Source organism: Aulostomus chinensis, chromosome 16 (genome assembly GCF_037954235.1).
Source record: "Aulostomus chinensis isolate RoL2024-O1b breed Wild chromosome 16, RoL_Achi_v1.0, whole genome shotgun sequence".
In the NCBI taxonomy this organism is placed as follows: domain Eukaryota; kingdom Metazoa; phylum Chordata; class Actinopteri; order Syngnathiformes; family Aulostomidae; genus Aulostomus; species Aulostomus chinensis.
Window position 1 is genome coordinate 17,426,443 of NC_141335.1, and position 24,940 is coordinate 17,451,382.

A 24,940-nucleotide genomic window follows, 5' to 3' on the forward strand; every position below is an offset into this window, starting at 1 on the left:
AGACTGTTGGGAATGTTTAATATACTTTTAGCAACACAAATCAAACAACAAAACATATAATGTAAACATCCACAGTAATCTTTCCAGAAAGAGGGGGGAGGGATAAAAGAGAAGAAAATACTGTGGACAAAACTGTGGTCATGTTGCATGCCAGCAGAGTAGAGGCCACAGACACTAAGAAAATGCAGTAGTTGCCATTCCACCATAGCACATGCAGAGGGACAAATTTAAATGACAGACTCTTTAATATGGCTTGGTTGATGAAACCGAAGGTGTTCACTCAGTTATTTTAGTTTACAATCAATTTCAACACCCCAGTCTCAAAAACCAAACCTCACAAGCATCAATGAACGCAGGGATACAGTAATTTAGGCCACTGAGATATCTGTTTTCTGTTTCAAGACATTTTTTGGTGGGTTGACATTTCATAGCATTTATTTGAGGAAAAAAAAAAGACAATAGATCCAGCAGTATCATACCCATATAAATATGGGCTAAACTAAAATTGTTACGGATATGTTCACTCTTTTTGTAATCAAAACATAGTTGAACCACAGACACCTTCTATACACAACATCTGGACACAAACACTACAGTACAACTACTGTTGAAGGAATTTATTGCCCCGTTCTCATTCAAGGTAGGTGGGAGTGAAGGGTTGTCTGAGAGGGAAAAGATGTAGGAAGAGGTAAGAATAACGAAAATAAGAGGTGCATCTTGGAATGGCTGAAGGCTCAACACCATCAGTCTTCACAAACGCTGGGGTGGAGGGTGACTGAGATAGGAGGATTGTGGGTAGGTAAATGAGAGGGGCTACAACCAGAGAATCCCTCATGATGCCTCAGTGGCGGGTGGCAGACTCCCTGGGGTAGAACTCAGCCAGGGTGCTCTGAGGAATCCTCTTGAGCATCTCCTTGGGGAAGATTCGCAGCAGCTGCCAGCCGATATCCAAAGTTTCATACACTGTCCTGTTGTCATATGGGCCTGAGGGACACACACACACACACACACACACACACACACGCACACACACACACACACACACACACACACACAATTGCTGTGCGGCATAAAAGAAAAAAAATCTTGCACAATTTGGATGCAGACTTTTCACACATTTGAGGTGGTTTCTAGATTTGTCAAAAATTTGTTAATATGCTTGATTATCAAAAATAAGTTTTAATGGAGTTCTCGTGTTATAAAATGAATTTACAATTATAAAATGGATATGCAGATATTTTATTCAGCGCTGAGAGGGACTAATATTTGAAGGCAAATATGCAGTTGAATGGAATGACTGAGGTGCTTATAAGCAAGGACTTAAAGCAGCCATATTGTGAAAAATTCACTTTTTCAGTGCTTGTACACATGTTTAGGGCTCTGATATTCAAACTAAAACAAAAAAATGTGAAATAAGAAAACCCTGTCATTTTAATGTGGGATGGTTTGCTCTGTATTCTTGTGATTCTCCGTGCTTGTAAATAAGCAATTCTGCACCTATCCACTTTTTATAAATCACAGATGTTACTGAGTAACCAAACTGATTCCCGATGCACACAAGTGGACTTTGCACCAAAAACTACTGCCTGAAACAGCTGGAAATTAAGATAATAAAGGCAAAGTTTGTAGGCATTAAAATAATCCAAAAAAGAAAACAATAAGGATAAAATAGACCAAGACCACCCTTCTGTGTAAAACTGAAACCACCATATAGTGTGACAATACTTTCAAAAGTATTGCAATGGTCCCATGTTAAAGTCAAGCTGGTAGTCATCATGAAGTGGAGATTTTAATAAAATCATACTTCTAAGAAAATTAAAGATATAAAATAAAATGATGGACCTAGTTCATGGCCCACATCTGGAAAACTTGACAAACCTTTTGATAGAGAGAATGAGTATGAGAGAGAATGAAAAATGTATTAGAAAACAGGTGAATTGACATCCTCATACCCTGAGCAATGAAGTTCTTCTCAAATTTCTGTAGAAACTCCAGGTATAGCAGATCATCAGATGTGAGGGCCTCTTCTCCCACCACAGCCTTCATGGCCTGGACGTCCTTGCCAATAGCGTAGCAGGCGTACTGCAGGAGAGGAGGAAATATTACACCAATATTAATGAAGATATATTTACTGTGTACAGACACTGATTGAACATACTTCCCTCCCATTCAGTGACTGAATGACTGAAATAATCTATGAAACTGTTTAGATACAACATAGAATAAAAATATTAAGTTGCAGAAAACAGATGTTACCAGCTGGTTTGAGACATCAGCGTGGTCCTTCCTGGTCATACCCTCGCCGATAGCCGACTTCATCAGACGGGAAAGAGAGGGCAACACATTGATCGGTGGGTAGATCTGAAAAACAAGTACGTATATTATTGATAGAGCCGTCATGAAGAAATTAAATGAAACTGAAAATGTTTATGAACACAGCTGATAAGGGATTTGTAACACATGATGTGTAGTTAAAGGGAGATGGGAATGATGATCCATTGGAAATTACAGTTACTCTATGTAGGACACATTTTCTAAAAAGATAAATATTTGATGATAGTTTAACTATAACTCTTGTTTGATGAAACAAAATCAACACAGTGGAATAACTCTGAAATTTGTAAAATTTAGTACAGATGGATTGTGTTAAGCTTCCTTATGTTGTTGGATTTTTCCCATTTTATTAAATCACTTAATAACTAGAAGTATGATGCTATTGAAAAATCAACAGTGTAGTACATGTTCTTTTGGAAGCCAGAGCTACAGTAGCATGGGAAGAATCTAAACTATCTCGTTGCCCCAAGTTGGTTTGAATACCTGTCTGTTGTGCAGCTGCCTGTCAACATAAACCTGACCCTCTGTGATGTATCCAGTCAGATCAGGAATTGGATGGGTGATATCTGTTAAGAGCCAAAAAACGAAAATAATCAGATCATAGACAGTGCGTCCCATGAAAGGACAATTCCGGTGCGTTCATGTGATTACTATTGCAAATGATTTCAAGGGATTAGTTTTTACAGCATCCAAATGTAACCCGGTGACAGCGCATACCGCTAATTAGCTCCAAACGCAGGTAATAAAGAAAGAAATTTACAAGTATACCAATATTCAAATCTGTTAAATTTACTGATTTGCAGGCATTAAAAAAAAGTCACAAATCAGACCAAAATAGACTGAATATTGCTTGCAAGTGCCCAGTTCCACCACCTTTACTCTAAATCCCTTTGGAACACTGGCAGAGTTGTGTAAAAGCCAGCACAATCACCTCCCTGTGATGCTGTAATGGGGGACTACTGTTCAACTAGATCGGAGGAGGCTCTTCATATGTGTTGCTATGGTAACTGCAGGCATCAAAAATGTCTCCTCAGTCCATTTCTGTTCATTTCAGACACCTATTCCAGTTATTCAAGCAAAGACTTGTTAGATATAATTATCTAAGAATCAAAAAGATCTGTATGACTACATTGGCAGAAAGGTCTTATGCCAAGTAAGAAAAGTGGAATACAGTGACTTCATCATTTATATAAGTGTCCTCCACAAGAAAGAGTTTTTTTTGACGATGCCATTTAATACAGTGTAAAGCAGAGGGCTTGTATTTTGTGAGAGCAGTCCTTACCATCGTTTGGCATGGTGAGAATGGGGATCTGGGTGATGGATCCATTTCTGCCCTCCACTCGACCAGCACGTTCATAGATGGTGGCCAGGTCAGTGTACATGTAGCCAGGGAAGCCTCGACGTCCGGGCACCTCCTCTCTGGCAGCTGATACCTGCAGGAAATTTGAAAGATTACCCTTGAAACACATTTCATGTGACTTTTGCTTCAATTTTAATTTTAAAACGCATTTGCAAGGTGTCACAAGTACAGCATTTGATCGTTTAAAGAAAATCTCCAAAGTAGGGCTGATTCTCTCTTTCACTCACACTCACACACACAGACACACACACATACACGGTTAGATTTGAATTTTCAAATTTCTTTACCATTTAGCTGCTGAAATCTTAATATAAGAGTGAAGAAAAGTTTCTCCCAAGACTTCAGTCCAACATTTCAACTCATTACTTCAATGGCATTGCAGGTACATTACAAGACAGAAGACTAAAGAGCTGCTAATGTGCTAACGTTGGTAGGACTTCATCTTCAGAGACTTCCCTCCTGTAAAATTCAAAGTAAACAATTAAAAAAACTTGACTTGGAGCTTCCCAACAGTCTGTGTATTTCCTGTTAAAAGGACCCTGCTTTCTGCATGTTGACTTTAAAATGACACTTCATCCAAAAAGTGTATTTTGCCATTCCAGGAACTTTCCAAGATGTTTTTTTTCCCCCTCCTACATTACTTTTCTGTGACTCCAGAAATCTCCATTCATATATACTGACCTAGACATAACTTGAGAGGCAAAATACACTTATGGGTAACGTGTCAGTTATAATAATCAGTATTCATATGTCTCTTTAGGCATATCCAATGTACTTATGAAACAAAGCCACACCCTTACAAAAGAAAAGAGTTATAACAGACGGTTATCTGTTTATCAAACAGATTGTTTGTCGAAATAAGTTATTATGCTGTTAAGAGGAAGCTTGCTTGCTTTAGGTGGCTGCCACATATATTGAAGGCTTTAAGGTTAATCAATTTTCATATATATATTTTTTTGATTGTCACAGTTTTATTCTCCGCTTTGTGACATCACAACTGAAGAGAAACATGCTGCTTTACATTACAAAACAGGTTATCTACCATCAGTTATGCACAAAGAATAAACAAGAAATGGGGGGGGCACTAAACATAAGATGATAAAATAAATAAATAATAAAGAGAAGAGGGAAAAAAACACACACTCCATACACTAATGTGCATAGTTGTCCACTATTTACAGATTTAAATATTAGTGATGCAGGGGTTAAAATCCTACATCCTCACAACTTCATGAATCAAGTTAAAAACAGAGAATGCTCACATAAGTCTCAACCTTTAAGCAGACTAAAAAAAAAAAAAATGAAAAAAAAATATCATGGTACTTACAATTAATATACTTACCCCATTTGGGCTGGTCCAGATCTAGCCAATTTATCAGCCTGTATGTGAACTCTCCATATACTGCTACTGTAACTGGTTTGTTAAACCAAACACGAAATGGAGGGAGATTTATCTATCAATTTCCAGTTCCTTGCAGGGACCTTCTGGTCCAACATAGGATTACTTTTAAAATGTATCCAATATGATTTAATATTAAAGTGACTAATCACACTGAAAAATTCAGGGGAGGGGGGTCATTTTCTGATGCCCCCAAATATGTATCCAAATAATTAATATAACTTAGTAACTACTCTTCCATAAGAAGAAGATGAAGACATTTGCACACCTGGTTTCTCCTATAATTTGTCATAAGTATGTTATGAGTGTGGAGTGGATGTGTATGTGTGCGTGTGTCTCTGTATGCAGATGAAGATATGTCATCCCAGAAACAAGATTGGTGGACAAGTGCCAAGCCTGGGCCATGATAGGCTGGAGGTCAGAGCCAATCAGAGCCAGCCAAGTATAAGAAACGCAAGATGGCTCATGAGAGAGAGCAAGACAGCAGGCAGACACTACCTATCCTCCTCATCTTCCAACTGGCCAAGTTTTTGTGTGATAAGTCACAAAATATTCGTAGATTGTGCTCTTGTGTGTGTGTATGAGCAGTAAGGGTGGACTGCCTTTTTGTTTTAACCAGTTTTCTCCTGTTTTTTTGGTTAGTTAGAGAGAGGTAAGAAGATTCTATTTTTGTTTGAGTTCACAGCTTGGTAAGGTTTTTTGTTTATAGATAAGACTCGTTTTGTTTGTTGTTTTTGGCCTAAGTCCACCCCAAAGCCCTAGTGCTTGCTTTTCGTTATTACCCTTGTATATATTGTAAATAGACAATTTGTAAATAAATCACCTTCGTTATTTGTGTTCACCAAAAAAAATCATTAGTTGTGGCTACTTGGGAGACGGGGAAGATGGGTCCAATTCACGTTGCGCTCCAGAACCCCTAGACTGGGGCATAACATGATTGGGGGCTCGTCCGTTTCCTTGTTGCGCTTCGTTCATTCGTAGGTTAGCTCTTCATTTGTTTACTCTCGTGTTTCTCTGGTTGGCAGCATTTTTGTGTTTGTGGGGGAAATATGGAGTTTGCGCTGGATGAATTCGTTACCAGTCCGTCTTTAGTTAAAATTGATAAATGTAGAAAAGAAGACCTTTTAATTTTGGCAAATTTTTATAGTGTGCAAGTACCCAATAGTGCTAGAAAAGCAGAACTTAAACAGCTGCTGGTTGATAAATTGGTGGAAGAGGATGTCTTGCCTAACCCAGCTGCTGGTGCAACTGACGCTGCCAATGGTGATCAGGCAGGTGACGCACCAAGGGCAGAGCCGAAAGCAGCAGAGGCTGCTGGCATGCTAGCTGCTGGAGTGGAACCGAGGGTGATCACAGATCCTCTCATGGGAAACATGACAACTGAGGATCTCCGCCTTGCCCTTCAAATTAAAGAGGTGGAAACAAGAAATAGCATGAGCTTGAAAAAGCCGCCCCTGCAGTCTCCACCCCCATGGATCCTTTTGGTCGTAGTTCTGTTTCTGTTCCGGTTTTCAACATTAGCAAGCACATTGCCTTAGTTACTCCATTTCGTGACTTCGAAGTGGACTCCTATTTTAGCGCTTTCGAGCAAATTGCTGCTACCCTCAGTTGGCCCAAGGAGTTCTGGTCACTGCTCCTCCAGTGCAAATTGGTTGGGAAAGCCCAGGAAGTCTGTGCTAGTCTTTCGATCGAAGATAGTCTAGATCATGATAAGTTAAAGAAAACTGTGCTGCAAGCTTATGAGTTGGTCCCCGAGGCATATCGCCAAAAATTCAGAAATAGTGAAAAATTTGTAGCCATTTTATACCCTTTTCACCGGGTCCTAGATGGCAGACAATTGAACCATCTAAATGTGCATCACATTAATAAAGTTGACTAAAGATGAACAATAACAATAGAGGTGATTTCAGGAGGCAAAGAATTGTTTTCTATCACTGCCTTAAATAAAAAAATTCCCATTTAAAAATTTCAAGTAAATATACCTCAGGAAGGGAAAAGCTTGATAGGCCTCCAATAAGTATGGAAGAGATCTTAAGGCTAAGCTGGCTGTTGAGGAGAGGAAAACCTTTTTCAAACCAAAGAATTAAAGAAATTATTATGTAGGCTACAACTAATAATTCTAATAATGCTTTTCTGCTTTACTCTGTATAGCAAACAAAAGAAAAAAAAAACCTGGCAAGACTATTTACTGTTGGAGAGTCAAGTGATGCCAGTTCTTTGGTATTCCAAAGACTGCTGGTTGCAATATTGCCATTCTGTTTTCAAGGCCTGTACAAAAATGACCAAAATAAATCCTTGTTCCAAAAGTCAAGTGAATTCAGAGCAAGAATTTAAGTAAATTCATCCCATTCATCCTTAGATTCAAAGGTTGATAGGCAGACTAAACACTTGTGAACTGTCAATTCAATGCAAAACTCAACCTTTAGATGTGTGAATAGAAACAGAAGTTAAATGTTAATGTCCTACTGGTTCTTTGTACATGCTGAAATACCCATCAAGCTGCAAGAGTCATCGCTGACAATTGTTGGAGAGTTCATGGGCCAAGGTTATGGACAGTAAATGCATTACAGGAAAACATACAAGCACCATTTAAAACCTGCATTATCCTTCCAGTGTATTGAAAAAGCTAACTGTCCAACATAAAAGAATTACTACAGAGACACAAAAGAATAAGTCACGAAGGCCTGATTCCTCACAACAAGCAGAAAGGAGGGCAATGGGTGGGAGTAAAAGTCCTCATAAAGCCAAATGGTTGATAACGAGGTTCAGGTATTTCCAAACAAGAATGAAGGACACATTATCCTCCTTTTCAGTAGGGAGCACAAGACTTTAGTGAGTCTATCACCTTTGTGTTTATGCTGAGGACAATTTACATTTGTGTATTGCATGGACATGTTCAGGTTTGGAACTTTGGCTGCTGTTGGATTATACAGAGGTGATTCTGTATACAATAGATTTTCCTGCAGCCTTGCCTGAGGTTCCATGCTGCATTCATTAACACTTTAAGCATATGGCCCAGAGCTCCTCTATATGTGAAGTGCCTCGAGAGAAATTCTGCAGGGCCAAAAGCAAGGAAAATATCTGTGTCAGAAATAAATGTGTCCAGCGGTTGGGAAAAAGTAGTGAATCTAGGGAATTCAAAAAATGAAAAGGGAAAATGAGACATGATCTGTGACACATTTACAAAAATACTGATACGGAAAGATCCATTCCATCCCAAACTAAAAGGACAGTTAAAGATAGTTACGAGAGTTAATGTAATTTCAGCCGATTCAATCAATCTATCCAATTCTATAAAGCTTTACAATAAAAAAAAAAATCACAAGATATAGTCAGGGTCACTCTAAACAGGAATCCAAAGGTTTCATGTACCATATTAAGGTTTTGATTTTTGTGTATATGGTGGTTAAAATAAGAAACAATCATGATACTGTTAATGTAATAAAAGTGGAATTTCACTTTAGAATTCTGAAAAATTCCACCACCGTTTGTCTGGTAATTACCAGGTTAATTCTGAAGAGTAAACCTTGGGAAATGTCAGTGACCCTTTTAAAGAAATGTGTTTTTTAAGATCACCAATTCAGTTGTCTAAAATCAACTTTTGAAGCTTTCAAGAATATTTAATCAGCTGTGTTTTACACCTTTCAAGTCCTGTTTCGTCATTGGTCTACATACAATTGAAACCAGAAGTTTACATACACTGTGCAAAAAGACACAACACTTTTTTTCTCATTGTCCAAAGTTAAATCAGACAAAACCTCTCCCGTTTCAGGTTATTATTATTAAAATTATTTAATTTTGCTAAATGTCACAATAATGAGAGAGAGAATTTCCTAGAGAATTTAATATTACTTTCTTCACGGTCAAAAGTTCACATACACAAAAAGTACTGTCTTTAAACAATGTGGGGAAGCCCAGATGATGATGTCATGGATTTTGAAGCTCCTGATAGGAGATGCATGTTGCATCTTCAGCCAGTAGAAGGAGGACATGCGTTGTCTGCGGCAATTATGGCGTAACAATGCACGATAACCGTTTATTTTGCAGTTTTACTGTTTCAAAAATCAACAAACAAGTACAGGCAAAAGGTAGCAGTAATTAGCTGATGCTGATGCGGTGATAACCTGTCAAAAATTGGCGTAGAAGAAGACATCGCGTCATCATTTCCAGTGCGCCATGTGATAGTATGCGATTTGGGACAGCACTGCACCCTTGAAACTCATGCACTGAGCGATAGCTTACATAGTCAGTGATGTTGTTAGGTACGCGTCCTGTGTCCCTGACGCATTCAAATATGAAAGGACGCAGTAAATTCACTATCTGCGCATCCCAGGGACACACCTCAATTTTCCCATTAAAAACCATACATTGTGAACAACAACTTGTGTTTAAAATCACAGTAAGCAGCAAAAGAAACCTTCCCGTCAGCGGACCTGACGAGCGCTGTTTCAACCCTTTGCGCATTAAATCAGCGCAGACATGATCCCCTTGAGTACAGTATCGCGACACGCTAGTTTAGCTGCTACAACAACAACTACCGCGGATTTCATTTCAACAATTAAAGATACGAACTTCTTAGTAGTAAATAAATTCACGTTTCAACTGTTATATGCTGTGGTCACTCAATGGTTTAACGTCTAGGGGATGTGCTCTAATGAAATAAATAAAAAATATTCCAGTGGTGGCTGTGTGGCAATAAAAAAAAAATACTTTGAATGGCGAAAAAAAACATTTTGAACATACCTGCTAATTATAGCCATATCTTACCATACCACCATTGAGAGAATTTAACACTACAATTTAAGCAATAGCAGAATATAAGAAATACAAAAAAAATACATTTTTTAATTGGGGACCCATTGAATTTCCTGGGGACTCACTATATTGAAAACCTATCAACATCTCTGCATAGTATGCTTAGTATACTCAATTTGAAAATTTTAAGTATGCAGTATGGAAGTATGTGATTTGGGACACAGCAAGTGTTTCCTTGTGCTTTCTTTTCATGAGCCATCTGAGCAACATGTTTTTAATCTCTACTGACTTCTGAGGGAAATCTCTCTCCTCAGCTACTAAATGCTCCACTACGTTTACACGTAAATGTATTTGGTACCAAAAACTGGTTGGTCTCCCATGCCCATTCCCCTGTACTCACATTGCTCTGGGCCTAAGCACACTCACATCACCACTGCGCAGTACCTCTGAAACAATAGATGTGGCAAGTTGCACCCCAAATTGCATGGTTTGCTATTTAGTTTAACATACAGCATGGGAGCAGCAGGGAAGACAAGAAGCACAAATTTTCTATCATGCTCATGTCGCACTCCAACATCAATACTCATATCTGGTTTTCTTTTGTAAGCTGTATTTACAGCCAGGTGTGTCCAGCCCCTTGTCCATGGTCCTGGATGTATATACTGCCAAACCTCACACCTTTAAAACTTGCAGAAGCTAGGGAAACATGCTGTGCACAAGCCAAATACAGATCCCCACAAAAGTCAAATGAACCAGCCTTTAGGGGGCAAACATGCTTGGGCACAGTAGGGATTGCCGAGTGTGAATGGGCCCTTACTTGGTGTTCAGATCTAAACAAGGTTTTTACTGTACAAATGAGTGCAACACATCACCCTTATCACTTTTTCAACATTACCTGGAAAATATGCAACTGTGTAAACATTAGTTCCATTTATCAAAAGGATGAGTGCGAATGTTACCTCTCTCAAAGCCTCAGCGTAGGAGCTCATATCAGTCAGGATGACCAGCACATGTTTTTCACACTGGTAGGCCAGGTACTCAGCTGTGGTCAGTGCCAGGCGAGGGGTGATGATGCGTTCAATACTGATTGGTCACAGAGAGAAACAAATTATTCTTTTATAAATTTGTACAGTAATTCAGAGCTTCAAGGAGGGGTCCAAGGACTTAGGGGTCCTTGAGAGTATTAAAAGCGGTCATCAGATAAATTACCTTTACATATGTATAATTGTAATAATTAAAAATATAGCCCTCTTGTTATTTAAAAATATATCGCCTCTATTTTTCTGATTTAAATTTAGCAAAAAACAAAAAAAATACAATTACCCCTTTTTTAAGATTGACTTCAAAATGTGGCATTACAGTTGTTGGCCTGTAGTGAAAAACTCATTCAAGAATTGTAATATAATCAATGTAATAATGTGGTGAAAAATAGTGACCCATTACAACTGTAAATAAAGCCAAGTATAATGTGTACATTGATCCATAATTTAGAATTAGTAACTCTGTGAAAGAGGAAAATAAGCAGCAGTGATCATTTCTGACTGAATCTTACGTAGGATCGTTTGCCAGGTTCAGAAAAAGGCAGACATTGTCCATGGAGCCATTCTCCTCAAAATCAGACTTGAAGAAGCGGGCAGTTTCCATGTTGACCTGGTATACAAATTATAAACGATATGGTCACTAAGGCTACGTAATTGCCTTACAACACAGTACAATAGAACCAGAAAGTATGTATGTCCTGTTAGAACAAACTGACTACAAGGTTTGTGTTATACTTTAAAACTAAGAGACAATAATTTACAAAAAATATCAACACAACATTACTAAACAGTTATTCTGACATTATTAGATATTTCTTAAGACCCTCAAAAACTCTACACTATGCATAAATCAGTACCAGCTGGTGGATCAAACAACGCAGATAATTTATCATATAATCACACACATATATACATATACATATATACACACATATATATATATACATATATATACACATATACATATATACATAGAGAGAGAGAGAGCGAGCGAGAGAGAGCGAGATGTATACACACATGTATATATACATACATTTACATATATATACATATATATACAAACACACACACACATATATACATATATATACATACATATATATACACACATATATACATATATACATACATATATATACACACATATATACATATATACATACATATATATACACATACACACACACACGTGTGTCAAAAAAATAAAGGGAACACTAAAATAACACATCCTAGATCTGAATGAATGAAATATTATTATTAAATACTTTGTTTTTTACATAGTTAAATGTGCTGACAACAAAATCACACAAAAATTTTCAATGGAAATCAAATTAATTAACCCATGGTGGTCTGAATTTGGAATCACACTCAAAATTAAAGTGTAAAAACACTCTACAGGCTGATCCAACTTTGATGTAATGTCCTTAGAACAAGTCAAAATGAGGCTCAGTAGAGTGTGTGTGTATATATATATATATATATATACACACACATAAAGACACATATTTCTACATATACAAATATATACACATATGTATATATATATATATATACACACACATATATATACATATATAAACATATACACATATATACACACATATATACACACACATATATATATGTGTGTGTGTGTGTGTGTGTGTGTATATATGTATATGTATATATATACATATACATACAACCATTCACACTCACAGCCATACCTATGGTCAATTTAGAGTATCCAGTTTGCATAGACCCCATTTCCATATCTTTGGACTGTGGGAGGAAGCCAGAGTACCCGGAGAGAACCCATGCAGACACAGGGAGAACATGCAAACGCCACATACAAAGATCCCGTGCCCTAGCTGTGTAGGACTCAAGCCCAGAACTTTCTTGCTGTGAGGCGACAGTGCTAACTACTGCACCACCGTAGGATTACCGTACAATTAATAGATTACTTAATTAACTGGGAAAATAATCACAGTTTTTGATGCAAATGTGGTTCATGCAAACCAGCATGTTCAAGTCTTTCACATCAAACCGGGCAATTTTTTTAAATAAATATATTTGTGGGAAATCCTGACCAACAAACATGACTAAAACTAGTGTGTGCAGTTTTAGTTGGGTACAATGTGTCAAGGAAAAAAAATGACACCAATGACTAAAATTCATCGATATTTAATTTGAGGAAGTGGAGGCAATGAGTCACCAATTGTGTGCAACATCTTTTGATGAGCCCTTTAAAAATGCACATGTATTGAAATGTTAGACTCACCATACTAAGTTTTGAATTGGTGGACAATTGGAGGATAGAGGGATAACATTTAGCTAGTGAAGTGTGTGTGCATGTGTGTTTGGCAGAGGTCAAGCTGTCACAGTTGCGGCATTACAGCAAAGAGGAGGAGGGAATTTGATACTGCTGGGTCGACAGTATTAAGGGTCTGTTGAATTAGTAACCTGTCTACATGGCAGGAGGATATGCTCAGAGGGGCGGAAGTAACAACAGCGACTTAAAGGTTAATTCACCTGGTGAATAAAAGACAGAAAGCGGGGCGGGGGAGCGGACACTGGGTGTCACATCAGGGTTAAGAGGGGGATTAGTGTTACAGATGGGAAGGATAAGGGAAAAAAAGGAGGTTTGAACAAGTGTCTGCTTAATGCTTCAGATTTCCTGCTCACCCCCATGGCAGCAAACACAATGGCAAAGTTCTCAGCACTGTAGTCCATCACATCCTTGGACTTCTGCACCAACCCAGCCTGCCGACAGATCTGTGCAGCAATCTGAGAAATGCAAAACACAGGGCAAGTTTTAAAGCAGCAGTTGTATTCACTCAGTGACATGAATGGAGTCACTGGTGACAAATATGACAAAACATCAACTTGATATTTTATCAGTTCTTAAGTTAGATCCAACTTTTTAAAAAGTATCTGCAGAAAGAACAGTTTTGACAGTTATCAAAGATGCTTATGTGTTGTGTTGTAGATATAGCTAACAGAGCATGATCAGGTGGGACCATGCCATCTTGTAATACCACTTTGAACCTTAACAGGCGAGAGTGAATCACTGCAGCATCAGTCTAAGAATATACAAGAAGTAGCACTGCCCAGAGATAATCATCATATAACAATACTTTTGAAAAGGTTGCCAATCATTGTACAATCTTGTAACACGGTTAATGAGAAGTTTGATATGCTTGCGAGGCATCAGCAACTATCCTCTATCCTAACTAACTATCCTCCTAGCCTATCCCAGCTGACATTGGGCAAAAGGCGGGGTACACCCTGGGTTGCCAGTACACCATATTAACATGAATACTATCCTAAAATGTACCAAAAACATATTGTAAAATGAATGTTTCATCTTTTTTTTGCAGCAGTTTAGTTACATGTTTTCTTTTACTTGTCTCTTTAGTGTAGTTTGCTGGCTTTTGTTTGAATAAATGCTAATTACAAATTTATAATAAATAAACTAAAAATTGTCAGTACGTTGCCTTCTTGTTTTTACAGTACGAATGTATTTGACGGTTTTCCTTTCCCTACAGGAAGTACCTTATAATGTAAAAACAAAGCTGATATTACAGCAAGCAAACACAAGCAAGGGAGTAAATGCCACCCTTAAAAATAGAGTGGGGAAAAATATACTTGCAGGGTGACAATTTATGCCAATTTGAACAGTCTTATCAAATTGCCTTATGACCCAGATCTGGGCCTTGGGCCTTAAGTTTGAAAGATCTGGGGGAAAGAGTGAGCAGTCTGTGTGACACTGTGTGATTTTGTAGAATGAAAGAGGAATTTCACGCTTATCACTTAATGTAATAGCCAGTATGTGCTGATCCGGCCTGACCTCCCTTTGCACCCTACGACGAGGCACCTGGCCCATAGAGGAAAGTGCCGCATGAGTGACCTTTGTGACATGTGCTTAATGAAATAACCAGCAAAGTTTTCACACAATCCCAATTGCACGACAAGTGGGTCATCATTAGGAGGACTACACATGCCATGTTTGTTTGGCCGATTCTCCAGCGGGACTCTTTTGATCACGCATTTTTAGAGAGCAGATGAGATTGGAAATGACAGCTGTGTTTATGCTCATTACACAATCACTGATTGAAGAAACTGATGCTATGACAGTTTAGTTATTTTTTTCCACTTTACTTATCAGTTAAACTTAGGTCAGTCATTGGCTACATTTACATGGATGGCAAATATCAGTCCACTGACTTAATTCTAAATAAGACAGTATTTTGATTGAAGCTGGCATTTACTGTAAGATTTCTGAAAAGTTTTTCAATTCCAATTCGCACTGTATGAGTAGATCATTTGCGAAAGCCAAAGCTCACAATTCATGTTCTAGCACAGGCTGATCGCCATGCCACAACATGAGTGCTAAAAAAAGCCACAGCTGGTGGGCACGTGCAACCACTCTGTGTGAGAATTGTCAATAAAGCTGGTTTGTAAGCTAAGATCAAGTTATTTTGTGCCTTGAAGAAGACAAAAAAGAGGAATAATTTATTGAGATTTGTTTTGAAGTAGAAGCTTTTGAATCCAACTTTTCTCTCTCTTCTCACAATATTTTTCTCTCTGTCATGACATGAATGACATCAAACAGGAATGCTCGCTGTTGCCACAGCAAAGTACTTTCAGACTTAGACTAACTAATTAGAGGGAGGGAGAAGTCTGAAACAGCTCCTGACTCTGCTTCCACTGCAGAAGAGGCATGGCAATAGCTGGCTGAAGTTTCTGACAGAAAAGGCTGTGATTGGATTGCTCAGCTTGCTTAGAAGCTTTGCTGTCCCCTAGGGCTGCCAATTTTGGAAAAACAATATCCAGTTGTGATATGATTTGAGATATTAGAGGGAATGTGAATTATCATCCCTATCATTACTAGCATTTTCAAAACAAAAAAAAATCAAGGTACGATTTGATGGTTTGACTTTTGTGGGGATCCGTCCTTACGTATGTAGACTATGATGTGTAGGCAGCACATCTCTGCAGCACCACAATATTTTATTTAAAAGTAATGTTGACACATACTCAACCTTTAGTAAATATTAAGCCAGCAATTTGAACATTGCAGTAAGCACCTAGAGATTTAGATTAAATTTTAATTAATTGTGCAGCCCTAATGCCAAATTACATCACTAAATTCTACAAGGGAGTTACCTTCTGGAAGTGACATGAAATATTTCAGTTATGTTGTGATCAGTTCATCTGGAGTGTTCTCTTGCCAATTCTGAAAAATATTGTGCTTAGTTGGAGCAGAATTTGTATCTCACTGAAAGCTGGATGATGCATCATGAAGCAGTGAGGATGCCAAATGTGTCACCAAAATGCTGCAAAAACACTGCAGCTTCATTCAATAGGGCATTTCTGTGGCAACAGTGCACTCCATCAATCAGGGACACAGCTGACACACTTAAGGATTGTGGGTCGAGCAGTATTTCTCCATGAGATTAAACATTTTTTTCCTGTTTGTCAAAACGTAATATTTACCAAGATGACCTATTAAAGCATACCAGTCACAAACAGTAATTAATAAGTTGCTGCTACTGAGTCAATAGAGTAGAGCAGAACAGAATAAAATTGTTACATTTTATCTTCTTGGGTGAGACCGGAGATCCTTTTCCTGCCTCAGCTGGACAATATATTTCCAAATTCATCACATAAAAAAAAAAAAAATTGTACAATTTCAATGAATTCCGAAGCTTAAAAAACCCATACATACAATCGACATAAAACACACACACAATTCTACAATTCTAGAATTTCATTTAGCAGACGCTTTTGTCCAAAGCAACATACAACACAAGCACACACACAAATGTTTGTGTAACATTATTTCTCTAGAGAGGAAAAAGCACAATCAGCAATCTTAGATCCTACAAAATAACCTCCACCCATCTACCACCTGCAGCTCAGCAACAAGAACGAGAAAGGGCATCTAGAGTGAAGGGGGACACTAAATTTACTGTAGATTGTTGATGAATTTTTTCCTTGCAAGAGGTGAAATATAGTATTGCCCGGAGAGGACAAATTCAAACATTATGTAGGGAATGCGTTTTGCAATTGTTGATAGACAGAGCTTTCCTTTGTGTGCTATAAAGGTCATTTGATGGCTTTTTTGTGGGCCCATTATCTGCTCACAATAAGTTCCTTTGTTTTTCTAACAAATTAGCAGTTTTTCATCCAAAAAGTCTATTTAGCTTTTCAAGCACTCACAAAGACATTTTCCCCCCGCATTGCTTCTTCTTGACCCCTGAATGGAGAAAGATCCAGGCACATGTATTTTAGCTTGAAGCTATCGCTAACCAACAGTCACGAACTACTAACACCAGCAAAACTTCCCAAAACATCTGTTCAGACACTCAAGAACATATTGTCTGGTATATCAAATCTGTAGCCTGCTGTATGCTCAGTAATCCACAAACAATTTGATTTGAGCTTAAAACAAACTACATAACACTTGCAATTAGATCCAGCCTGACCTTGAGTATTAACTGGCATGTGTCTTATTACTATGAAAACTGAGAAATTTTGTCATTCCTATACGACAGAATTTCCACAATTCTCGATAGAACGATTGATGAATCCATTCATCAATTGAGGGATGTGGGATAGAGGGTTGCCAGGACTGAGATTGAGGAGCAGAAAAAAAGCAAAACACTTGTTGAAACTAAAATAAGAATCCCCTATTCTACAATTTACAATTTAATTTAGCAGACGCTTTTGTCCAAAGCGATTGGAGCCTATTGATCAGTTGCAATTTTTGACCTCATGGATATATCCTTTTGGGGTATACGTTTTCAATATGAGAAAATATTTTCATACTGGTATTGGTGAGCATTGGTCTGCAATGAACATAGAAAGGGTTATGGGTTATTAAAATCAGTATAAGGCTCCACAGTAGAAAGCTTTGCTGTATTGAAGCTTTAGACACACACACACACACACACACACACACACACACACACACACACACACACACACACACACACACACACACACACGCACCTCTTTTGATCTTACAATTGTTGAAGCTGCAATACAACCCTTGAAAATCATGCTGTCACAGTCACGAGAGATTGTTCTCTCCACAAACCCACAAGAAGATCTGTCGCTGCACCTGCTACTGCTATTCAAAGAGTAGCAACATTTATACAAGGTTATCAAAATTTTGGGCATCAACTTGGTACCTAAGTATATGAAGTCCGTAAACTAAAATATTTTGACAAAAAAAAAACATTTAGTTGAGATAATGGATCACATTGTTCAATACGACGTCTTAGAACAAAAACAGACAAAACATTTGTGTAGAATTCTAATATTTCAGTCTATTACATGTGTGCTTTACAGCAACACTTAAAGAACTTCACTCAACTGTCTTCCTAAAAAATACCAAACTAAGAAAATCAAGTGTGTCCCATATCGATGAAGCAAAGGATCATATATTTCCAGTCTGAAACAGAAAAAAAAACGCTTGGAAAGGAAGCAGATTTCAAACTGCAGTAATGTGACACTATATGGACTGACACATAAATGACAGGGCTCAACAATAAACATTTACATTGTTCCACCACTGCAGACGTATTCACAAAAATATTGTTTCATGATTTTGACACATCCAGGCCGCAATGTTATAACACATAATTATAAACATGTATTTTGAGTGAGAATGTTGTTAACACACAGAACATAAATATCAATTTAGCTAAAAATCCAAATATCCATTATTTTAAACCTGATTCCCTTATAACAAACAGCGGAGATCTATGAAACTTTGCCTGAAATGTCCAGTATCCAGGTATTTATTTCACAGTCACATTAGTTGAAGTTTTGGCAAAAAGTTACTGAATTGATTTCAAGACACTGAATTGAATCATATCGTTCTAAATGAACTAAAATCATCATTACACCCCTATCATCAAATCATCTTCCCTGTGTACTAAATTGAGCTAGCAGGCCACTCATTCAAGCAACGCTTGAGTGAAAGCATTTACAATTTACCAACTTTTGAGTTGGTGGATACCCAGATAGTCTAAGCCTTACTGTGCTATACTTAAGTACTGTTTTCAATTTCATATTGACGACAGGCCCCAGAATCAAGCAGAATCGCATTATGATGATTTAAAAAAAAAAAAAAATCGGATCGTTGTTTTTAAAATCAATGTGATGAAACATGTATTATAACCCTGCATTTGTTGTGCTTATTGACAGACAGACATTTTGTATTTGCTGTACATATTTATTTCAGTCATATCTTAATAACAACTACTAGACTTCCTAATGGTTGAGTGGTCTCACCTCATTGTGGGGCAGCCCAGCAGCGGAAAAAATTGGGATCTTCTGTCCTCTGGCAATGCTGTTCATGCCGTCAATGGCCGAGATGCCAGTCTGGATCATCTCCTCAGGGTAGATACGGCACTGTGGATTAATGGGCTGACCTGGACAACACAGACAGACACTTTCAGCCCTGTTTGCAAAGTATGACATACTATTTTGTTGATGGAATTTTAAATTGAGTGTGATCAACTTCTCTCAATAAAAGATTTAGGAACAAGGCTGGCAAGGTTACATAACCCATTACTCATGTAAAAACGATGTTGATTTTTGGATTGAGTTTTTTCTCCAAGTCAGTGTTTGAACTCAACTAAAGATCATTTGCGAAGCAAGATGTTCCGCTCTATGACATGGGTGTGGGTCAATTGTTCCAAGGAACAGGTGTTCCTAGGTCTTGTTATCAGGTCACCTGGTCCTATCTGCACCGTTTTAGGAATACAATCAGACAATTTTATTCAAATTGATAAATATAGCCCAATGAATTCCATAGGAATGTTCTGATGTTAAGTAAGCAGCATAGACAGAGATCAGACCACACAAATGTCTAAAAGGGACAGCAGGAATGGGGGGATGGGGGTGGGGTGGTAATCAATGTTTTTGTGTCAGATGTTGCCTCTGATTTTGAGCCAGTAGCATACTAACTTATATAACAGACACTTGGGCAACATTACATCAGTTTTGTTTGATTCAGCGTAAACAAGCAAAGTGGCACAACAGAGGCATCATTTTTATGATGGTACTGTGAAATATCAATGTAAAAGAATGTCAAATTAATCTGTATGTGATCATTATTAACAACTATATGGTTTACTTGTTTCCTGCTTCATTGTTAAACACTATCATAAAAGACTGAGTGAACAAATTGCAGCAATTGTTGTGCTATAAAATTAAGCTTAAAGTTAATTGGGAAAGCCACTAATCTACCACTAAGCTACCACCCCTGGAGGTCCACGGCCTTTTTAAAAAATCTTTTTTAAGCGAGACGCAGCAAACCACTGTCAATTTACATTCCATGAAGTGCTGTTATGGTGAAATAGTAAACATGGAATGACAGAAATTTAACAGCCCAATAATAACAAACTGATTTACTATACTACATACTATACACAGAAACAATGTCAGAGAATTATTGTGTTTGAACCAACTGAAATAGAGGGTGCTAATTTCTGCATAAATAATATCTGCTAGCAGCTGATAATATGCAGTATTTGTAATAAATAAATAACAAAAAACAATTGTCTGAAAGAGACATTGATTGTTCTTGCTGTTGTGATTGCTTCTTAAAATGGTTTGCATCAATCGAATCACAAGAATCTTTGTTTTCCAATGATGATTTTACACTTGCACTCACTTAAACACATAGCATTTAGAGCATGGTAAACTTATCTGACCAGGATGAGCAGTCGTAATGATTTTCAGTAAATATACAAATTTAAGAGTTGGCACTAATTTTTCTGAAACTTTGATTGAAAATATGTCTCAAGTGACAATATGTTACTGGATCTCACTTCCCTGCAATGCTAATAACACCTGCATTATTTTCATTCTACCTGCAACAGCCGTTGTGTACATCCATGGGCTTTTCCAAATTATCAGATGTAATTATAATAAGCAATTTATATGTGAATTCATATGCATTTCTGTCTAAGCAGAAGACAAATTTGTGGTAACACTGTTAGAGAATTGAAGTTGCTTATGCATGTGGTTCACAGTGATCACAACCCAATGCATCCTCAGTGTGTTCACAACTGTACTTTCATATGTCCATTTGTAATCAGATACCTTAGCAACTTCTCAAGCGAGATCTGAACAAAGACATGGTTACAGAGGACAACTAAACACCATTTACAATCAAAGCATTTTTTTTTTTTTTTAGCAATAATTTACTTTTAATGTAAATGGGGTCCTAAGGGTTTGCTGCTGTTGGGTCAACAAATGATCAGCATTTCAGTTATTAATTTTTCTGGAGAAACCTTCGAGGTGGCCTGTGACTAAACCAGACTTTGAAGCTTCAACTTACGTCAACAAGTTAAATGTGTGCTGGACTGAAAATAGACTGTCATGCATCAATGATGACTAGGTAATGGTAGAAGGCTAATTTCTTAAACAAATAACTCATTTTTAATTAAAGAATATTTAACACTGTCATAATTTACCATTTGAATAAAATCCTAAAACAAAAAAGGAACAGGCTCCTGAACCCTCTCTGCTAGATGCTAGACACACTATATTAAAACCATTTTAAATCCCCAAAGGCATTGTTTTTGGATCTTATGTACTTTGAAAAAAAAAGTTGTTTCTTTTTCTTAATTCAGGAAACAAACATGCTGAATCCATATATCTGTGATAGGCACACCAATATATCAGTTGGGCCCAAACATCAAAAAAGTACTTTATGTATTATTCATATCAGCCAGCATATACACTGATTCAGATATATCTACAAAAGAACAACATCAGACAATAAAACCTGCCAACTGATATATTGGTTGGGTCCTAAAACAAATCTTGTTTGTGTCACCAAAGATAGTTTTGATCATTAAAAATTTGGTGAATTTACAATGTTTCATATTTTCAATCAGTGCAATATTTTTTGATAAATGGGTTCCCTTTCTGAAGCTGTCTTGTGGTGCTTACAATTGACCTGGGATAAATCATACAACACCAAAAATTGTCGATTTACCCATGATGTCCAAGTAGTCCTCTGCCAGAACACTGGGTCCACGGTCGATGGGTTTGCCGGAGCCGTTGAACACCCGTCCTGAAAGACAACATTTTCCTCTATTAGCTGGGAGGAAATCAAGTCTGTGTTTGGATAAATACAAATTTAATGGCAATTACTGCAAAACACCAATAAAAAGAAATTAATTAGATGACACTTCCAACCACATCTGATTTATTATGTTTTGTGTCAGACTCTAAATACATAAGAGTGGCTCTGATGGCCCTTATCGAGTCTACGAGTAACAAGTACAAGTAATTATGAATTCATGGACATGATTAATGGTACTTCAAAAACAAAAGCAGGTTTACTTTTTACAGCTATTCAAATATGTGTAACCTTGTGTCGCACTGAGATAATCACACTTATTGAGACATTTAAGAATGCTAAGTAAATAGAGGCGCTATGAGATTTGATTCAGTGCCATTTTGCTATTAACATATACTGAGTGGATAAACACAAAATTTTTTTATAGTATATTGAAGGAAAATTCATATTGAGAACCTTTAATATTAATTGTTTTACAAAGATTAATTCATGAGAGGGGAAGTAAACATGATCCAAACTGTCAAGTAATTTGAAGAGTATTTTATTTTGCTATATGAAGATCGGGGTTGGCATGGGTCAGGGGTAGAGTGGCCGTCTAGCAACCAAAGGATTGCTGGTTCGATCCTCGCTTCCCTTGGTAACCATGTAGAGTATCCTTGAGCAAGACACTGAACCCCTAATTGTTCCTGATGGCCCTGCAATGGACTGGGAACCCATACAGGGTGCAGCCCGCCTCTCAATCAAACAGATAAGCAGTATAGAAAATGGATGGATATATGAAGATCAAGTCTCTAACGTTTGTCATACCCAGCATGTCTTCTGACACTGGAGTGCGCAGGATATCCCCAGTGAACTCACAGGCTGTCTTCTTGGCATCAATGCCTGATGTTCCTTCAAAGACCTGAATAAACACAAACAACAGGCCATTTGCAACACAGCTTCTCTGCCATGGTAGGGTACACTTGTACCTTGACTTGTTTTTTCACTTGACTTGTGAAAAAAAAAAAGTTTGGCCAAAATCTTAATTTAACATTTAAAAGCCTTATTCCTGGAGCTTGCAAATGTTTCCTATACTCTTTTCTCCTTGAAGGTCAGATTTAGGTCAGTGCTCCGACTTCATGATTAGCAATGCATTTCGATTCAACTCAAATTGATGCATCTTACAGGGGCTTGAGTCATACAGGAAAGTTAAGCCCATAGAGCATAGATTTATTGGCTTGTTGCCTCTCAACAAGTCACGGGGCAAAAAACACAAGTAAAAACAACAGACCAGGAATAGAGTAGCTTGACGGCGATGTAACAAATTACAAATGTCCCCAACATGCCTCAAACACACAATTGGTATTCGGTAAACAGCAGAATTTACCAATGTCCTCTGAACAACTTATAAGCAGCCTACAGAGAGCAAGTTGTAGATTTTGCTCCTCTCAACCTTCTTGCTATATACTTCATAAGAGTGGCTAATCAACCACTGTGCATTTAAACATACGCTCATTATTAGAGATAGATCTATTATCGGCACCAATATCTGGCATTCTGATGCAAATCGGCATCAACATTTTTTTTTTTTTAAATCCAACAGCTGATAAGAGATTCATTTAAGCTGTGTCATTTTGGCTCTGAAGTAGCCACGCCTCTCTGTCTGCAGTCACTACTTTGTCTCCAGTGTTGTCCCTCCCACAGGACCATCTGATTGATTATGAGCAGAACCACGGCACAGGTTAACAAGAAGTCAGCAGTGAAAGCTGTGCGTGCGCAGAGCTCACTCACTCACACACACACACACACACACACACAGGAAAGGAGAAAAAGTTTAGCCGAGTGGAGAAGCTTCGGAGAGCAGCTATTTGTTTTGAAGGTAAGTTAAGGCAGCAGACTCTCCCAAAATTGTAGTAAACATCCCAGTCCTCTACAACTCACAACTACTAGTAACGTTACTGTGATCCAATAACGTTATAGAAACATAAGCAGCAGCTCTGCTTGCTTGCAGTCCCTCCAGACGTGTCTGTTAATCACTTAAAAAAAAGGTTGCTGATAATATCCATATGGAAATAGTCTGTGAAAATAGATGTGCCTGTGTGTGCGTGTGAGAGAGAGAGAGAGAGAGAGAGAGAGAGAGAGAGAGAGAGAGAGAGAGAGAGAGAGAGAGAGAGAGAGAGAGAGAGTAAAAACCTAATGAACTCAGTTCAGCCCAGTTTCATTGCAGGGAAGCACATTGAGGCTGATTAGCTTTTAACCTAAAAAAAAAAAGATAAGTGAATGATAAAAGAACATTTCAGTTATATTGAAATTTTGGAAAACTTTTAGGGAGCTATTTATTTGTTTAAGTTTTCATTTAACTTCTGCTGAGCCTGGGAGCTCCCTGCACTTTTTGTTAGAATTTCAAATCAAAGATGTCTATTGGCTAAAATAAAAAAAGCCTTTAACATATGGCAAATCTGAAAAGCTGTTTAATAAATATATGCTTAAAGGCATTTATATAAAGTTAACTGTTAGAGTTTGTATTATCAGCCTCCTTGACTAGTAATGATTGGTATCAGCCCTGACAAAACCATGTCGGTCCATCTCTAATCATTATGAACAAGTTCCTTCTTTCAGCCTTTTTCTCACAAAGTCAACTGTTAACAAACTTTTCAGGCCTGCTCATTACTTAAGCTTAGTGGCGATAGCCTCTTGATTTTTGTCGGCACTTGATCCAGGATCCAAAAAAATCATGAGAAAAAGAACACAATTTCTGATTCACTTGTTTGAATTAAATACTGAAGACAAACCTGACAAATCTTGTTCCAGAAACAGTTTACAACCTTTCATTACATGGTGAGGCCGTGGATAGCCACTAGTCAGGATTTTTGTGTTTTTATGTCTCACCTGAACAACTGCCTTGCTGCCAATCACCTCCAGGACTTGCCCACTCCGCTTGGTGCCATCTGGCAGAGTCAGGTGTACAATCTCAGCATATC

The 24,940-nt window shown here is 37.7% G+C and overlaps 1 protein-coding gene across 1 annotated transcript in view; it reads right to left on the minus strand.

Annotated features, from left to right (window-relative positions):
* Nucleotide 1: 1 nt before the first annotated feature.
* atp6v1ba (ATPase, H+ transporting, lysosomal, V1 subunit B, member a) overlaps nucleotides 2-24,940 on the minus strand; it is a 49,602-nt gene continuing 24,663 nt past the window's right edge. Inside the window, exons 3-14 of the mRNA XM_086180282.1 lie at nucleotides 24,849-24,940; nucleotides 22,788-22,881; nucleotides 21,894-21,971; nucleotides 19,175-19,314; nucleotides 13,553-13,654; nucleotides 11,401-11,498; nucleotides 10,808-10,931; nucleotides 3,617-3,767; nucleotides 2,818-2,900; nucleotides 2,257-2,361; nucleotides 1,953-2,082; nucleotides 2-984 (exon numbers count right to left, since the gene is read on the minus strand). The exon at nucleotides 24,849-24,940 is cut by the window's right edge and continues 7 nt beyond it. Of these exons, the coding sequence (XP_086036408.1) occupies nucleotides 842-984; nucleotides 1,953-2,082; nucleotides 2,257-2,361; nucleotides 2,818-2,900; nucleotides 3,617-3,767; nucleotides 10,808-10,931; nucleotides 11,401-11,498; nucleotides 13,553-13,654; nucleotides 19,175-19,314; nucleotides 21,894-21,971; nucleotides 22,788-22,881; nucleotides 24,849-24,940 (1,340 nt within the window). The 3' untranslated portion in view covers nucleotides 2-841. The remainder of the gene's footprint in view (nucleotides 985-1,952; nucleotides 2,083-2,256; nucleotides 2,362-2,817; nucleotides 2,901-3,616; nucleotides 3,768-10,807; nucleotides 10,932-11,400; nucleotides 11,499-13,552; nucleotides 13,655-19,174; nucleotides 19,315-21,893; nucleotides 21,972-22,787; nucleotides 22,882-24,848) is intronic.